Source organism: Ailuropoda melanoleuca, chromosome 12, assembly GCF_002007445.2.
Source record: "Ailuropoda melanoleuca isolate Jingjing chromosome 12, ASM200744v2, whole genome shotgun sequence".
In the NCBI taxonomy this organism is placed as follows: Eukaryota; Metazoa; Chordata; class Mammalia; order Carnivora; family Ursidae; genus Ailuropoda; species Ailuropoda melanoleuca.
In genome coordinates, this window is record NC_048229.1 from 26,388,365 (window position 1) to 26,403,782 (window position 15,418).

The following is a 15,418-nucleotide window of genomic DNA, read 5'->3' on the forward strand; positions in this document are numbered from 1 at the left end:
CCAGCCAACGGCGAGGGCGGCGGAGCCGAGGCGGCCCCCGTGGCCCCGGAGGGGGAGCCCGCGTCCGGGGAGGCCGCGTCCAGCTCCGGCCGGGGCAAGAAGATCTTCGGCTGCTCCGAGTGCGAGAAGCTGTTCCGCTCGCCGCGCGACCTGGAGCGCCACGTGCTGGTGCACACGGGCGAGAAGCCGTTCCCATGCCTCGAGTGCGGCAAGTTCTTTCGCCACGAGTGCTACCTCAAGCGCCACCGGCTGCTGCACGGCACCGAGAGGCCCTTCCCCTGCCACATCTGCGGCAAGGGCTTCATCACGCTCAGCAACCTCTCGCGGCACCTGAAGCTGCACCGGGGCATGGACTGACCCGCCAGGCCGCGCCTCCGCCCCACCGCCCCTCCCCAGGGGCTGCACTCAGGACCCGGGGCCAGTTCCCCGGGCCCTGCCGTCAGGGGACCCCGGCTGGAGATAGGGGGGCCACCAGACACCCACACAGGCCCCTGAGCTGGGGGCAGCAACTAAACGGAGAGACTCCTCAGCTCCGGGGTCCGGGATATAGGAAGAGACTCCCGAGCTTTGGGGCCCCTGGAATAAATGCTGGGCACCCCCAAATCCACAGGTTTCCCCAAGCTGTGGGGACCTAGCAATGAAAAAATGGGTCTCTACAAGTACTTCTCATGTTGAGGACCCTAGTAATAAAAGATGGGCATCCTTCCCCCAAAGGAAGACTGCCCTTCTCCCCAAGAGCCATCATTCCCAACGACCTTGATCTGGAAATGGGGGGACATGCCCCGAATTTCCTTGGATCCCCCCAAATGCTACCCACCAGTCACTGGTGCCCCTTCCCCAAAACAATGGATATAGCCGGATCTGCCTTCCCCCCCAACCCCATTTCATTCCTTATGCTGAAAGAGGACCAGGGTAGATGCCCCCTGCCCTCACCCCCCCTCCCCAATTAGGTCTCCCTCCCCTACTGCAGAATGGATCCACCCTAATGATCTTCCCCATCCCAAACACTAGAATAGGCTGGTTTGAAATCCCTCCTGCCCAGTAGAATGAACTGAGTCAGATACACACCCCTGTCCACTGGAATGGGCTGGCCCAGGTTGTGGCCTGCACCCCACCCTCCTTAGGCGAATATGGCAGACACTCCCCCCTTCCTGTAGAGTGCGGGCCAGTCCTCATCATTCCCCGTCCTGTGAGCTCATCTGAGTGGGAGGCGGTGGACATTGGGGTTTTCCTCCCGCTCTGCCGGAGCACCTGTCTTTCCATCTCTGTTGGTTTGTCTGTCTCTGTGTTCCTCTCAACCCCAAGGGGAAGGGGGGTTTGGCCAAGGGGTTTCCCCCTGTGAGCCTCAACCTTGCCCCTCATCCCACTCCCTAATGTCTCCAGGACCCCAATAAACCTCGTCCTGTCAGTCACTGCGGTCTCATTTTCTGATCCTTGGCTCCAGAGAGGTGGGGGATTTCTCCCACCCTGATTTAGGATGAGCTCCCTAAATAGAGACAGATCTTCCCTCCCTCCTGACAAATGTTGAGTCCCTTAGGTAGTGCATGACCATTAAAATCAGAAGTGGCTTAAGTTTCATCTCAGCGGAACCCTGTCCCTTAAGCACAAGATCCCCCTCCAATGGACTGAATGTGCCCACAGAACCAGACATGCCCTTTAGAAACCACTGATCCCATAAGACATGCCCCTCTGAAAACCAAACTGTCTCCTGAAAGAAAAGTCCTACCCCTCAGAAGAGACCCTATATCTTAGACGCTGCCTCCGGGAGACCAAATGTATACATTAGACACTGTATTCAACCCCAAGAATAGTATTCACCAATCAGGGAAGGAGTCAGTCATTCCTGTTTTCTCCTAGGCACTAGATTACATTCCTGTCCTGAGTGCTTTTCTGTGCCAGGCACTGTAATCCCCTCTGGGGATCCAAAGAACTCCTCATGGGGCTTATATTTTAGCGTTTGGGCAGTGGTGTGGAGAAAAGTAATCAAAGAAATAGAAGTTATTTCAGGTGGTTCTGAGCATGCTGAAGGAGGAGAGGAAAGATGTTAAGAAAGCGAGTGACTCTGTGACAATGCCATCTCAGTTCAGGTGTCCTGTGGACATCTCTACAGAGACAGCATTTGATCTGAAACCTGAAGGGTGATGAGAGACCAGCAAGCCTGAAGGGCACAAAGGAGGAAGGGATGAAGGGAGGTCGAGAGGTCAGGTCCTGCCACAGAGCCTGGTGGGCCAAGACAGCCGTTTGACAGGCAATCGAATGTAAGATTTTCGCGTGGAGGGATGTGACCACTCTTGCATTTTACAAATTTCCCTCTGGCTGCTGAATGGAGAAGGAACTGGAGGCAGCAGGAGAGGTTTGTAGGAGCCTAAAGCAGAGTGGTGGAGAGAAATGGGTGGATTCGAGATGAATTCTGTAGGTGGAGTGTGAGTGAGTGTGTGTGAGTGTGTGTGTGAGTGTGTGTGTGTGTGTGTGTGTGTGTGTGTGTGTGTGTGTAATTGGAAGGAAGGAATCAGGAGGGACTGGTTGGGTGGTGGCAATTTGTGTTAAGGCCAGAAAAGGGGAAGAACAAGTTTGGATGGGGGCTTAGGTGGATAAAGAATTCCATCTTGAGCTTTTCAAATTTAAGCTGCTGGGGAGATTGGCATGCACTAGTAAGGCTGAAGATGTGCGTGTCCTGTGATACAGTGATCCCCCTGCTAGGCACGGACCCTAGAGAAACTCCTTCACCTGCACCAGGAGACACATTTAAAACATTCCCAGCAGCAAGCTGTACAGCCTCAAACTCTGAACAACTCATCTGTCATTGCTGTGGTCTGAATATTTGTGTTCCCATCAAAACCTCCGTGTTGAAATCCTAAAGCCCGATGTAACAGGATTTGGAGATGGAGCTTTTGGGAGGTGCCTAAGTCATGAGGGTGAGTCTTCATGCCCAAGACCAGTGCCCTCATTTAAAAGGCTCCAGAGAGATCCCTAGCCCTTCCTACCCCGCCAGGACACAGCGAGAAGCACTGGCCATAAACCCAGAAGAGGGCCTCCCCCACAAGACAAGCATGCTGGTGCCTTGATCTTGGACTTCAGCCTCCAGAACTGTGAGCAATAAATTTCTGTTGAGGGGCGCCTGGGTGGCACAGCGGTTGGGCGTCTGCCTTCGGCTCAGGGCGTGATCCCGGTGTTATGGGTTCGAGCCCCACATCAGGCTCCTCTGCTGTGAGCCTGCTTCTTCCTCTCCCACTCCCCCTGCTTGTGTACCCTCTCTCGCTGGCTGTCTCTATCTCTGTCGAATAAATAAAAATAAAATCTTTAAAAAAATAAATAAATAAATAAATAAATAAATAAATTTCTGTTGAAGCCACCCAGTCTGTGATATTTTGTTACAGCAGCCGGAATCTGTCAACAATGTAGCAGATAAATAAACGGTGGTGTGTTAAGCTATGAGATACAGTACAGCAGCGAAGTAAAGAATGCGGATACACACAATTACACCCATGAAGGTTACAAAGAAGCCCAATGCACGAAGCCGAATACACACAGTATGATTCCATTTAGATCACCTTCAAAAGCAAGCAAAACGAAACTCTAATATTGTTTAAGATGTATTGTGGGTAGTGAACCACCTCGAAAAGCAAGAAAACCTTCTCCCATAAAACCCAGAACCATGAGGTGGGATGGGTTCGGATTGGAATGGGACTTGTCAAACCTTCTATGGACTCTGGGGCGGCTGCTAACATCCCGTTTTTTAATCGGGTGATCTATTGACAATTATTTGTTAACTGTGTCTGTATAGTGCCCTTTTAGTTTATACGTCTTATATTTCACAAGGAAAAAAATTAGAGGAGGGAAACATATATCTGGGGGGTGAGAAAACAAGATATTTTTGCCATGAGATCCACAGTTGCTCATTGGAAGGCTCCAGGTCAGCTCCTGGGGACGCTCAACCTTAGAGATCCTTCCTCTCCACTCTCCTACCCGGGAACCTGAAACCAGACTCATCCCCTGGGGCAAAAAAACAAAAACAAAAAAAACCCTGTCTTGGAGCAACAAGATCCGCCCCCTTGGATTCAGGCACCGCCGCACGGACAAGACCCGCCCACTTCAAGACCTGCTCCGCTGGAGCGCTGAGAGTCTGGAAAAGGGTCAGGGTTGTCATGGAGATGGCCGCAGGCTAGGGATTAATGAATAGGGACCTCTGGAGGCTGAGGCTCCGCCCACCTCACCTCCAACCCAATCTTTTCTCTGCTGAGACAATAGCGACAGGGACTCACCCATTTCCCGCGGGCCTCCCGAGGGCGTGGCGCAGGGCTGGACCTTGTACCTAACGCTTCTCACCGTGGCCCCATTTCATAGATGTGCTAATTGAGGCGCAGAAGGGGTGGGAAGGATTTTACTCCGGGGGCGATCTCCATCTCTGCAGAGCGCCAATTACTGGGCTGAAGCTGACGAATCCGACGTGTCTGCCGGAGGAGCTGACTCTCGGAGCTGACCATTCGAGCCAGCCACCTGCGCGCTCAGCTGAGCTCGGCATGTCCCCACCACCTCAGTTTTCTCCCTTCAGGGCCGTCACCCTCTCTTGAAGCCCCAGCTCACCCCTCCTCACTCATTCCTCATCCACTTTTCTGGGCGCCGCTGGGCGCCGAGGGGTGAGCAGTGAAGCAAACTGGCAAAGCCGAACCCTGCCCTCAGGGAATTTATATTCCAGGGGAGGGGAGATACGCCATCAGTGGGTAACCCACGAGGAGCCTAATGCTTGTTTGCGATATGGGCAGGTTGAAAATTAAGGCGGAGTGAGGACTACAGGGTGACGGGAGGGCTGTTTTAGCTTGGGTGGACAAGAGAGGTGTCTCTGAGGACGTCTGGAAGAAATGAGGGGAGTAAGGGACGCTTTATCGAAATTTAGGGGAAGGGCATTCCGGGGGGGGGGTAACGGCACGTTCAAAGGCCCTGAGTCCACAAAGAGCAAAGAGGGTGGTGTGGCTGAAGCAGAGCGAAGCAGGAGAGAGATAGCAAACCGTCGAGGGAGGCTCCAGGGGCCAGACCTGTCGAGCCTTACAGGCAGGGGGTGAGGAACACGAAGGAAAGGATGGGAAGCCACTGGAGGCTGACAGGATGTGATTCTGCGTGCGCGGGACTGGCGGCGCGGCAGGGGCGCTGGAGGCAGGAGAGCCAATGAGGAGGCAGCCGCAGGGGGACTGGCACCCAGGAGTGCAGGCCTGAGCCAATCAGCGCTAGGTCCCGCCCCCTGCCCGGGAGCCTGCAGCCCCGCGGAGGCCCGCACTGCCCAGGCCCCCTCTCTCACCTGGGCCCGCGCCCCGCCTCCTCCCTGCTTCCAGCCTAGGTCTCCTGTGCATCCGGCCGGGCCTCCAAGCGGGTCCCAGAGGAATTTCTCTAAAACACTAATCGGATCATGTGACTTTGCTGCTTAAAACCTTTTTCAATGGCTTCTCAGTGCACTAGGAATGTGCCCAGCATTCAGCCCGGACTAAGAGGTGGGACACAGTGGCTCGTGCAGCTCCCGGCCTCTCTCCACCACACTGCTACCTTTGATGTCCCAAACCAAGGCCTGGAGTCTCCCCCAAGACAAGATCTCCCTCCCCACCCGGCAATATGCTCTTCCCTCTGCTTGAAATTTTATTTCCCATCATTCCGTTCCTTAATTTCCCTCCCTCCCTCCCTTTTTTTTTTGGGGGGGGGAATGTTAAGCCTTTAAAATATAGATAAGGAAATAACACCCCCGCAGGTATAGACTCAGAAGAATTGAAAATACCCGTTCAAACGAAAACTTATACACGAATGTTCATAACAGCACTATTCACAACAGCCAAAAGGTAGCAACAACCCGAATATCCGTGAACGAATGAATGGACGAAATGTAGTATACCCGTACAGTGGAGCATTATTCAACCAGCAAAAGGAAATGACGTACTGATACATGCCACAACATAGACGAATCTCGAAAACATGCTGAGTGAAAGAAGCCGGTCATAAGAGATTACATATCGTATGACTCGATTGATATGAAATGTCCGCAGTTGGCAAAGCCATAGAGCGACAACGTTGATTACTGGTTGCCAGGGGCTGGGAGGAGAAGGAAATGGGGAGCGACAGCTTAATGGAACTAGATTTTTTTTAAAGATTTTATTTATTTATTTATTAGACAGAGATAGAGACAGCCAGCGAGAGAGGGAACACAAGCAGGGGGAGTGGGAGAGGAAGAAGCAGGCTCATAGCGGAGGAGCCTGACGTGGGGCTCGATCCCATAACACCGGGATCATGCCCTGAGCCGAAGGCAGACGCTCAACCACTGTGCCACCCAGGCACCGCTAGATTTCTGTTGGGGGAGATGAAAAAGTTCTGAAACCAGATGGTGGGATGGTCGCATGACATGGAGAATGTATTTAATGCCACTATTAATGCCACACACACACCCATAGACTGTTTATCAGCTTTGATGAAACATTAGAGGTATACCTCACTGTCCATGGGCCCCTCTGGGATGTGATTGCTTCTCCCTGCTACAATGTAATCCTACCACGAATTTGGTGCTTATTGTTTCCATGGCTATTTTTGGACTTTCACTTCTATGCATACATCCTTTAAAAAATAGTATTATTGACCAGGTGCTTTTAAAAGTCATGCTCTTCGCCACTGTCATTTCTCCCATCTCTGTGAATTGCGAAGACTCACTGAGACTCACTAGCTTTGAAATGTTGTGGTACCTCGCTCTACTGCCCTTTAAAATGGGAGACTAAAGTGACCCAGGCCATAAGGTAAGGAGAAACAAGTGGGTCTGTATTTGTAAAGCACTTACAAGACTAAGCTAATCCTTATTTTCATTTTATTTATTTTTATTGCTCCCCCCCCATTTTATTTCTTGTTCCTTTACTTTTTTGAGTATGGAGCACATTCACATGGTTTCAAATTCAAGAAGTACAGAAGGATAGAGTGCAGCGAGTTTCAGTTCTGGGACTTAGACAATGTTGCCAGTTTCCTCTCTCTTCTTCCAGACACAACCCACTGATAAGCACAGATAGTTAGAACAGGTTGCAGGCTGTTTTCCACCTTCCTTTCTGCCCCCCCTTCCCTTCATGTGTTATCACTTGGAACCTATCCATATTTTTACACAGCAAATTTCTTCATCCTTTTTTTTTTTTTTTTTGGACACACAGCATTCCACTGGGCAGATCACTTATGATGCCGCTCGAATCCTGCAAGGATGGGCATTTAGCTCATTTCCAGTCTTTTGCAGCGGTATGCAATACTGCACTGGTTCACCTGGTACGATGTCATTTCGCATGTTTCTGAACAGATCTATCCGACAGATATGTTTCTGCAATTGCTCACGTATTAAGGCTGTTCCAAATTTCACTCGCCCCAGCCATGTACAGAAAGGTCCTGTTTCCCACACTCTTGCCGACAAAGTTCCGCGTACTCCCCCTTAAACGGCGACAGGCTGCAGGCGCTCCTCCTGCAGCAACCCCCCTGCGCCAAGCATTGGGCATTTGAGATGCGTTGAGGTGCATTTCTCTCTCGTTTCCCTTAGCTCATCCTTTTCATCCCCAACCCTCGGCTTTCATCCTGCAGGTTTCAGCTGAAACACTGTTACCTCCCGGAAGACCTTGAGGATTGCTCTCACCCCAGTGGGAGAGGAGCTCAGGGCCTCCTCCGTTCTCTGTCTTCCCACCAAATCCCCTTTTCCGCGTGACAGTACATTTTCTGGGAAGGCAATTGGATCTGTGTCTGACTGCCTCCTCCGTCTGACCGTGAGCTTCCTGCAGACAGGGTCCAATGGCCTCTGCCTGCCACCGTAGCTCCAGCACCAAGGACAGAGCTAGCCCACAGTAGGTGCTCAGTAAATACTCGTGGCTTAAGATCCAGGGAATATATGCAGCAAAATATATGCAGAAAGACTCTGGAGCACAAGATGCTCAGTCCATGCTGGTCTCTTAGGAACGAATGCATATCCACAGGGCTTGTTACAGAGGTGGCCACTGGGGCCAGGAGAAGGGGCAGTTGCCTGCTCGGGAAGCCAAGTGAAGGCGGGAGTGGGGTTCTAGTCCTGAGCGCCTCTACTTTGCCTGAGGCCTCTGCCACTGCCTCATTCACCTCCCTCCCCTGGCCCCCCCTCGGCCAACACAGTGCCTGGCACACACAGGACCTGATAAATGTGTATTTGTTGAAGGAATGAATGAGTATGTGTGTCTGCTGGGGTGGGGAGGGGAGCTGCATCCAGCCTCCCAGGCCCCTAGCCCCCTCCCCGTGCAGGACCCAGGAATCCAAGCCGCCCGCCCTCCCCGCCCCCTGGGTCCCCTCGTCCTCCCGTTTCCGGCCTTCCAGCCAGTCTTTCCTCTTTTGGGCTCAGTTGAGAGGCCGGGTTTCCGGGGGGAAGGCTTAGGCGGTGACACCGAGCCCAGCCTCCTCCACCCCCCACCACGCTCGGGCCCTCCCTCCCTCCCTCCCCGCCCACCGTCCGCGTTTGGCCGGCCGCGGGGAAGGAAGAAAGGAGCGAAGGAGGCGGAGGTAAGAACCAGGCGCCCAGCGATCAGGGCCGAGCCCCAGGACCAGGGTTCGGAATTCGGCGAGGCCTCCACCCGCGGTCCCAATTCTGCTGATCACGCCTGCGGGGAACCGCAGGCTGGGCCCAATGGGGAGCTCGCCCCCCATGGGGACCTAGGGCTCCGGACACCAGCAGCCTTGGTGGGGGGCAGGCGTCCAGGGGCCGGGCCCTCAGCCGCCTTCTCCCTGGAGAATTTGGGCAGCTTAGCCCTCAGCCCCTCCTCTCCCTTGTCTTAGGAGCCCAGCCCCCTCCCCCAATCCTCTCTGCCACTGGGACCCAGGAATCCATACCCCGCACCTATAGGAGTGGATTCCAGTCACCTCCCAAACCTGGGGTCCCAAGCCCCAGCTCCCACCTCTCTCAGTCCCAGGAGTCCAGAGCCCCAGGCTCCCCCCTGCCCAAGAGTCTGAGCCCTCCCACCCCTGGCCTCTCCCAGACCCTGGTCTGGGCACCCACACTGCATTTCTGGGGCCTCCCAATGTTGAATTCCACCCCTTCCACTGGGGCACCACAGGCTGGACCCCAGCCCCTCCCAAAATGCTCCAGCAGGGCCCTGGAGAAAAATCAGTTGGCTGACTCTCCCTGTCTCCTCTTCTGTCTGTATCTCTGGCTTGTGCTCTCTCTCTGTCTCTCTGTCTCTCCCTGCCTCCATCCTTCTGTGGTTCTTCTGATCTCTGTGTTTGCACCATCTCTCCCGAAATCTCTTTGTTTTCTCTCTATCTCTGTCTCTGCTGGGAGCCCCCATCTCTCTCTCCTGCTGTCTCCCACCATCCTGTCTTTACCACTTCTGCTCTCTGTCTGTCTGTCCCTGGGTCTCTGCCTCTGCTCTTTCTGTCTTGCCGGCTCTCTCCTCTGCCTGGCTAAACAACTGACCATCACTGAATCTCCATCTCTCTCTGTCTCTGCTGCTCTGCCTCACCCCACACATCTCCCTTTATCTGACCCACTCCATGCCCCCCCCAATGTCTCCTTGTCTCCCCTTTCTCCTTACAGGCATGGATCCGCAGCCCCCTCCACCCGCCCAGGGCAGCCCACCTCACCGTGGCCGGGGCCGGGGCCGTGGCCGAGGCCGTGGTAGAGGCCGGGGCCGTGGCAGGGGGGGCGCTGGAGCCCCTCGGGCGCCCCTGCCCTGCCCGACCTGTGGCCGCCTCTTCCGCTTCCCCTACTACCTCTCCCGGCACCGGCTGAGCCACTCAGGGCTCCGACCCCACGCCTGCCCCCTGTGCCCCAAGGCCTTCCGCCGGCCAGCCCACCTCTCCCGCCACCTGCGTGGCCACGGGCCCCAACCCCCACTGCGCTGCGCGGCCTGCCCCCGCACCTTCCCGGAGCCCGCCCAGCTCCGGCGCCACCTGGCCCAGGAGCATGCAGGCGGCGAGGTAGAGCTGGCCATCGAGAGGGCGGCCAAGGAGGCAGCCGAGTCCAGCTGGGGCTCCCAGGACGCTGGTACGGAGCAGCCCACCACCGCGGCGGCAGGGGCCGCGGAGGAGGAGGCCGCGTGGCCCGAGACGTGGCCGGCGGGGGAGCCGGCCACGCTAGCGGCCCCCACGAGCGCCGAACCCCGGGAGTCGGAGGAGGAGGAGGCCGAGGCCGGGGCGGCNGAGGAGGCCGCGTGGCCCGAGACGTGGCCGGCGGGGGAGCCGGCCACGCTAGCGGCCCCCACGAGCGCCGAACCCCGGGAGTCGGAGGAGGAGGAGGCCGAGGCCGGGGCGGCGGAGCTGAGGGCCGAGTTGGCACTGGCGGCCGGGCGGCAGGAGGAGAAGCAGGTCCTGCTCCAGGCCGACTGGACGCTGCTGTGCCTCCGCTGTCGCGAAGCCTTCGCCACCAAGGGCGAGCTCAAAGCGCACCCGTGTCTGCGCCCCGAGGGTGAGCAGGAGGGTGAAGGGGGCCCCCCGCCCCGTCCCAAGCGCCACCAGTGCTCCATCTGCCTCAAGGCCTTCGCCAGGCCCTGGTCACTGTCCCGCCACCGGCTGGTCCACTCCACTGACCGCCCTTTCGTGTGCCCAGACTGCGGCCTGGCCTTCCGCCTCGCCTCCTACCTCCGCCAGCACCGGCGCGTCCACGGCGCGCTCAGCCTCCTGGCCCCGCTGCCCCCGGCGGGCAAGAAGGACGACAAGGCCTCGGGTGGACGGAACTCAGGGAAGGGGCCCGAGGGGGGCGAAGGGGCAGAGTGCGGGAGTGCCTCGGAGGGGGGAGAAGGCGGGCAGAACGGAGGAGATGCCACCACGGCCCGGCCCCCCGCGGGGGAGCCCCGCTTCTGGTGCCCCGAGTGCGGCAAAGGTTTTCGGCGCCGCGCACACCTGCGGCAGCACGGGGTGACCCACTCCGGGGCGCGCCCCTTCCAGTGCGTGCGCTGCCAGAGGGAGTTCAAGCGGCTGGCCGACCTGGCCCGCCACGCGCAGGTCCACGCAGGGGGCCCGGCCCCGCACCCGTGCCCGCGCTGCCCGCGCCGCTTCTCGCGCNAGAAGGCGGGCAGAACGGAGGAGATGCCACCACGGCCCGGCCCCCCGCGGGGGAGCCCCGCTTCTGGTGCCCCGAGTGCGGCAAAGGTTTTCGGCGCCGCGCACACCTGCGGCAGCACGGGGTGACCCACTCCGGGGCGCGCCCCTTCCAGTGCGTGCGCTGCCAGAGGGAGTTCAAGCGGCTGGCCGACCTGGCCCGCCACGCGCAGGTCCACGCAGGGGGCCCGGCCCCGCACCCGTGCCCGCGCTGCTCAAGGAAGAGCCACCCTCCCCGGGGACCCCACCCCAGTCGCCGCCGCCGGCTCCCCCTGTCTTCCTCAGCGCCTCCTGTTTCGACAGCCAAGACCATTCAGCCTTCGAGATGGAGGAAGAAGAGATTGACAGCAAGGCCCACCTGCGTGGATTGGGAGGCCTGGCCTCCTGACCTTCACACCCACTCTTGGCCCCTCCATTTGGTTCCCGGTTTGCAATATGGAGGAGGGAAGTTGAAGGAGAGGCGCCTCCTGTCTACCCACCCTTCCCCTTCCAGCCCTCAACACTAAGGGGGGGGGGGCTGGACCGCCCCTCCCTCCCCATCGCCCCCCCCCAGGACCCGTGATGCTGGCTAGGAACTGCTTGCCCCAACAGGCCTCCGAAGGCAGGACGACTTGGAAAAGGAGGCGGAGAATATTGGCCAGAGAGTTGGAGACTGGGGGGGGGGGGATCCCCTGCCTGGCTGTCTCCCATCATTCACACTGGACACCATCACCTCTGGAACTGCCAGACCCTGGGGGTCCCCAGTGAGCAAAGGTCCATCCCTGTCCTTTTGTCTGTCTGTGAATAAATGTGAGTTCGTGAAACAGAAGAGAGTGAGGCTGTCTGTAGGGGCTGCCAGAGGGGGTCTAGGGTAAGCTGGATTCATCCAACAGGCTCTGAGCTTGCATTCCAAGCAGGAAGGATCCAGATCCCGTCATCAGGGAATGGGAGGGAAGTGCTCAGCCAGCAAGAAACTCATGAGAAGAATCGGGAGTGTGACCACACTGGTTACCATCTGTCCAGGCATCTTTGGGGAGCCCCATGGCCCCCCTGTGCAATCTGGCATGCATTCTTTCAGGAAACATTTGCCAGGCACAGCACTGGGTCCTGGAGAGGAGAAAGCCACTGCCCCCCTGTGAGGGGCTGGAATTCTAGACCCGCACTGCCCAATGCAGTTCAGCCACTAGCCACGTGTGGCTGCCTCCATTCAGATTGAGTAAATTGATTTAAAATAAAATAATTTAAAACGTTAAGTTCCTCAGTCACACAGTTTCTAGGGTTCAATAGCCCCATGTGGCTGGCGGCTACCCTGTCGGACGGCATGGATCTAGAACATTCCATCACTGCAAGAAATTCTCTTGGACAGGGCTGCCCTGGGTAACAAACCAATCGGCGGTAGGGCGCCAGGTACTAATAAGGGCTGCTGGCGGCCTGGCTGGGAGGGAGGGCCCTCTGGTGACCTTTGACCTGAATGAGGAACCCGGTGGAGGGAAGAGCAGGGACAAAGGCCATGAGGTGGGTTGATGCTGCATGTTTGAGAAACCACAAGAAATTGGGGGTGGGTGGAAAGTGTCATTTTCTGGAAACCTTCAAATGGTTTTTTCTTCACCCATCTATGTGGGGTTTTTTTTTTTTTTTAAGATTTTTATTTATTTATTCAACAGAGATAGAGACAGCCAGTGAGAGAGGGAACACAAGCAGGGGGAGTGGGAGAGGAAGAAGCAGGCTCATAGCGGAGGAGCCCGATGTGGGGCTCGATCCCATAACGCCGGGACCACGCCCTGAGCCGAAGGCAGACGCTCAACCGCTGTGCCACCCAGGCACCCCCCATCTATGTGGGTCTTAAGGAGTGGAGAGGGAAAGATGTCTCAAGCCATCCTCCTTAAACCCCTTCTCTTTCCTTCCATTGACATCCTGCCTTCCCCCAGCACCTTCAATGACTCTGTCATTCCTATACAAATAACGACATTGACCACTTAGGTATCTTCACGCCTGTAAGGCCAGGAAAAAAGGGGTGAGGTCATCCCAGTTTTCCAGGGCAACAAACAGAGGCTTTAGGAGGGAGGCTCATTCCCTAGTGTGATGAAAACCCCAGGCAGGGGCAGGAGTGGAGGGAGGGAAGCCAGGAACGTGAAGGTTGAGGGTCTAGGAAGAGAGATAACTACCCAGAGCTTTGCAGAATTCTCCCTGTCAAAGGTTCAACACACCCAGGCCAAGCCCTTGGCACAGCGTCTGGCACGTAGTAGGCATTCAATCCACGTAAGCCTGTGATTATCGCTGCATCGCGCGCAGGGCTGGATGTGGGGGATGGAGTGACAAGTGAGAGCACTTGGGCACCAGCCCTTGTGGCGCTTACAGACCAGCAGAGGACGTGGACAATAATCAAATATTGGCATAAATAATTAGGGTTTCCAAGTGAGACCAGTTCTTCAACCAAGTAGATCCCGTAATAGCCTCAGGGGTGGGGAGCTGGGGACCTGGGGTGTGCTTTCATGATGTCAAGGCCACCTCCCTCCTCAGGAAACTTCAGTGGCTCCCTGTTACTATATCCAAACATGGGCCACTTCCCATGGCCAGATGCCTTTTCAGCACAATCTCATTGATCAAACTCATTGAGGGAGGGAATTATGTGGCCCAATTTACTGATGGAGCAAACAGGCTCGTCCTACTTTGAAAATCACTACCGCGAATGGAGCTGTCTGTATTTCAGCAGGCAGTTGCTGTGGTTGCTTTGTTACGATTATTTTCCCAGGCTGGTGTAGATCTGATCTCAGGGAATCCTCACCACCCCACTGGGGTTAGGAAACATTCTCCCCACTTTCTAGGGCCAAGACAGCACTCAGAGAGGGAGGCCCTTGTCCAAAATCTCACGGCTAGGAATTGGCGACATGGAATTTGAACCCAGGCTGGACCAACTCCATACCCCCCCACCCCCCGGCCGTAGCCAGGACGATCTAACGCGTAGGATTACCCCCCTCCGTACCAGCATCCCGGTCGCCAAGCCCCCGAGGCATCGCGTCCCACCCCTCCTCCGCTTTGCCCACCCCCGCCCCCTCCCCATGGGCTTACTCTGCCTTGGGGAGCCCCTGCATCCGGAGAGAAAAGACCCTAGAACAAAACACAGAACTTGGGGTGAGAAAAGGTCCCTGAGAATGGAGCCCAGTTCTCCTGTCTTGCAGACGAGAAGACTGAGCCCGAGACATGTGGGACAGACGGGAGACATGATACAAAGGGTCGCTATCATTGTGAAGCAATAGTGCCGCTGTTCAGGAATCAAACCACGTCGCTTGTCCTGCCCTGTGCTGAGCATTATATATATATGACCTCAACCACCTGTTCAGAATCATACAAAACACATTTCTTGAGTACTTGGGCAACGGCTCTTTCTAAAGGGATTGCTGGATCAGCTCACCTTCTCTTCACAGCAAGATCACTAGGTAGATACCCTCATGCCTCCATTTGTTTCTCTTAAACAGCTTAAGACGTCATTTGCATACCACAGAATTCACTCGTTTTAAAGGCACTCAGTGCCTTTTAGTGACTTTATAGGATCGTGCAACTATCACTCACCAAATGTTAGGACACGTCCACCCCAAAGATCTCCTGTGCCCACTAAGAGTCACTTTCCCTCCGCACCCCAGCTCCAGGCAACCACTGATGTACTTTCTGTCTCGACAGATTTGTGTCTTCTGGATAGTTCCTATAAATGCATCGTACATATGTCGCCTTCATGTCTGGCTTCCTTCACGCCACACGCTGTCTTCAAGGCTCATCCACGGGGTCAAGTTTTAGGAGCACTTCTTCCCTTTTTATGGCTGAGTAACATTCCGCTGGATGGACAGACTGCAGTTTGTTTACCCATTCACGCTGGTGCACATCTGGGCTGGGTCTGCTCTCCGGCTGTTGTAAATAGTGCTGCTGTGAACACGCTTGCGGACACGGATTTTATTCTCTTGGGCACGTTCTCAGGAGCGGAATTGTTATTCTCTTTTTTTTAATTTTTTTTAAATTTTTTTTTTAAAGATTTTATTTATTTATTTGACAGAGATAGAGACAGCCAGCGAGAGAGGGAACACAAGCAGAGGAAGTGGGAGAGAAAGAAGCAGGCTCATAGCGGAGGAGCCTGATGTGGGGCTCGATCCCATAACCCCGGGATCACGCCCTGAGCCGAAGGCAGACGCTCAACCGCTGTGCCACCCAGGCGCCCCCGGAATTGTTATTCTCTTGGGCACGTTCTCAGGAGCGGAATTGTTAGGCTCATGACACGCTTTTTAAGAAACTGCCAGACTGTTTCCCAAAGTGGCTGCACCATGTACAGTCCCATCAGCGATATGTGAGGCTGAGGGTTCCCCACGGGGGCTCCATTTTTGGGAGAAGGAAGCTCACACAGTAG

The 15,418-nt window shown here is 55.9% G+C and overlaps 2 protein-coding genes across 2 annotated transcripts in view; both read left to right on the forward strand.

The window, feature by feature from the left end:
- Positions 1–1,412, forward strand: part of FIZ1 (FLT3 interacting zinc finger 1) — a 4,791-nt gene extending 3,379 nt beyond the window's left edge. The window contains exon 4 of the mRNA XM_034638085.1: positions 5–1,412. Coding sequence (XP_034493976.1) covers positions 5–357 — 353 coding nt within the window. The 3' untranslated portion in view covers positions 358–1,412. The remainder of the gene's footprint in view (positions 1–4) is intronic.
- A 6,966-nt stretch (positions 1,413–8,378) lies between these two features.
- Positions 8,379–11,851, forward strand: ZNF579 (zinc finger protein 579). Its single transcript, XM_034638710.1, has 4 exons — positions 8,379–8,514; positions 9,545–10,041; positions 10,156–11,077; positions 11,163–11,851. The coding sequence occupies exons 2-4, from the start codon at positions 9,547–9,549 to the stop codon at positions 11,432–11,434; spliced, it is 1,689 nt and encodes a 562-aa protein (XP_034494601.1). The 5' UTR covers positions 8,379–8,514; positions 9,545–9,546; the 3' UTR covers positions 11,435–11,851.
- The last annotated feature ends 3,567 nt before the right edge of the window (positions 11,852–15,418 follow it).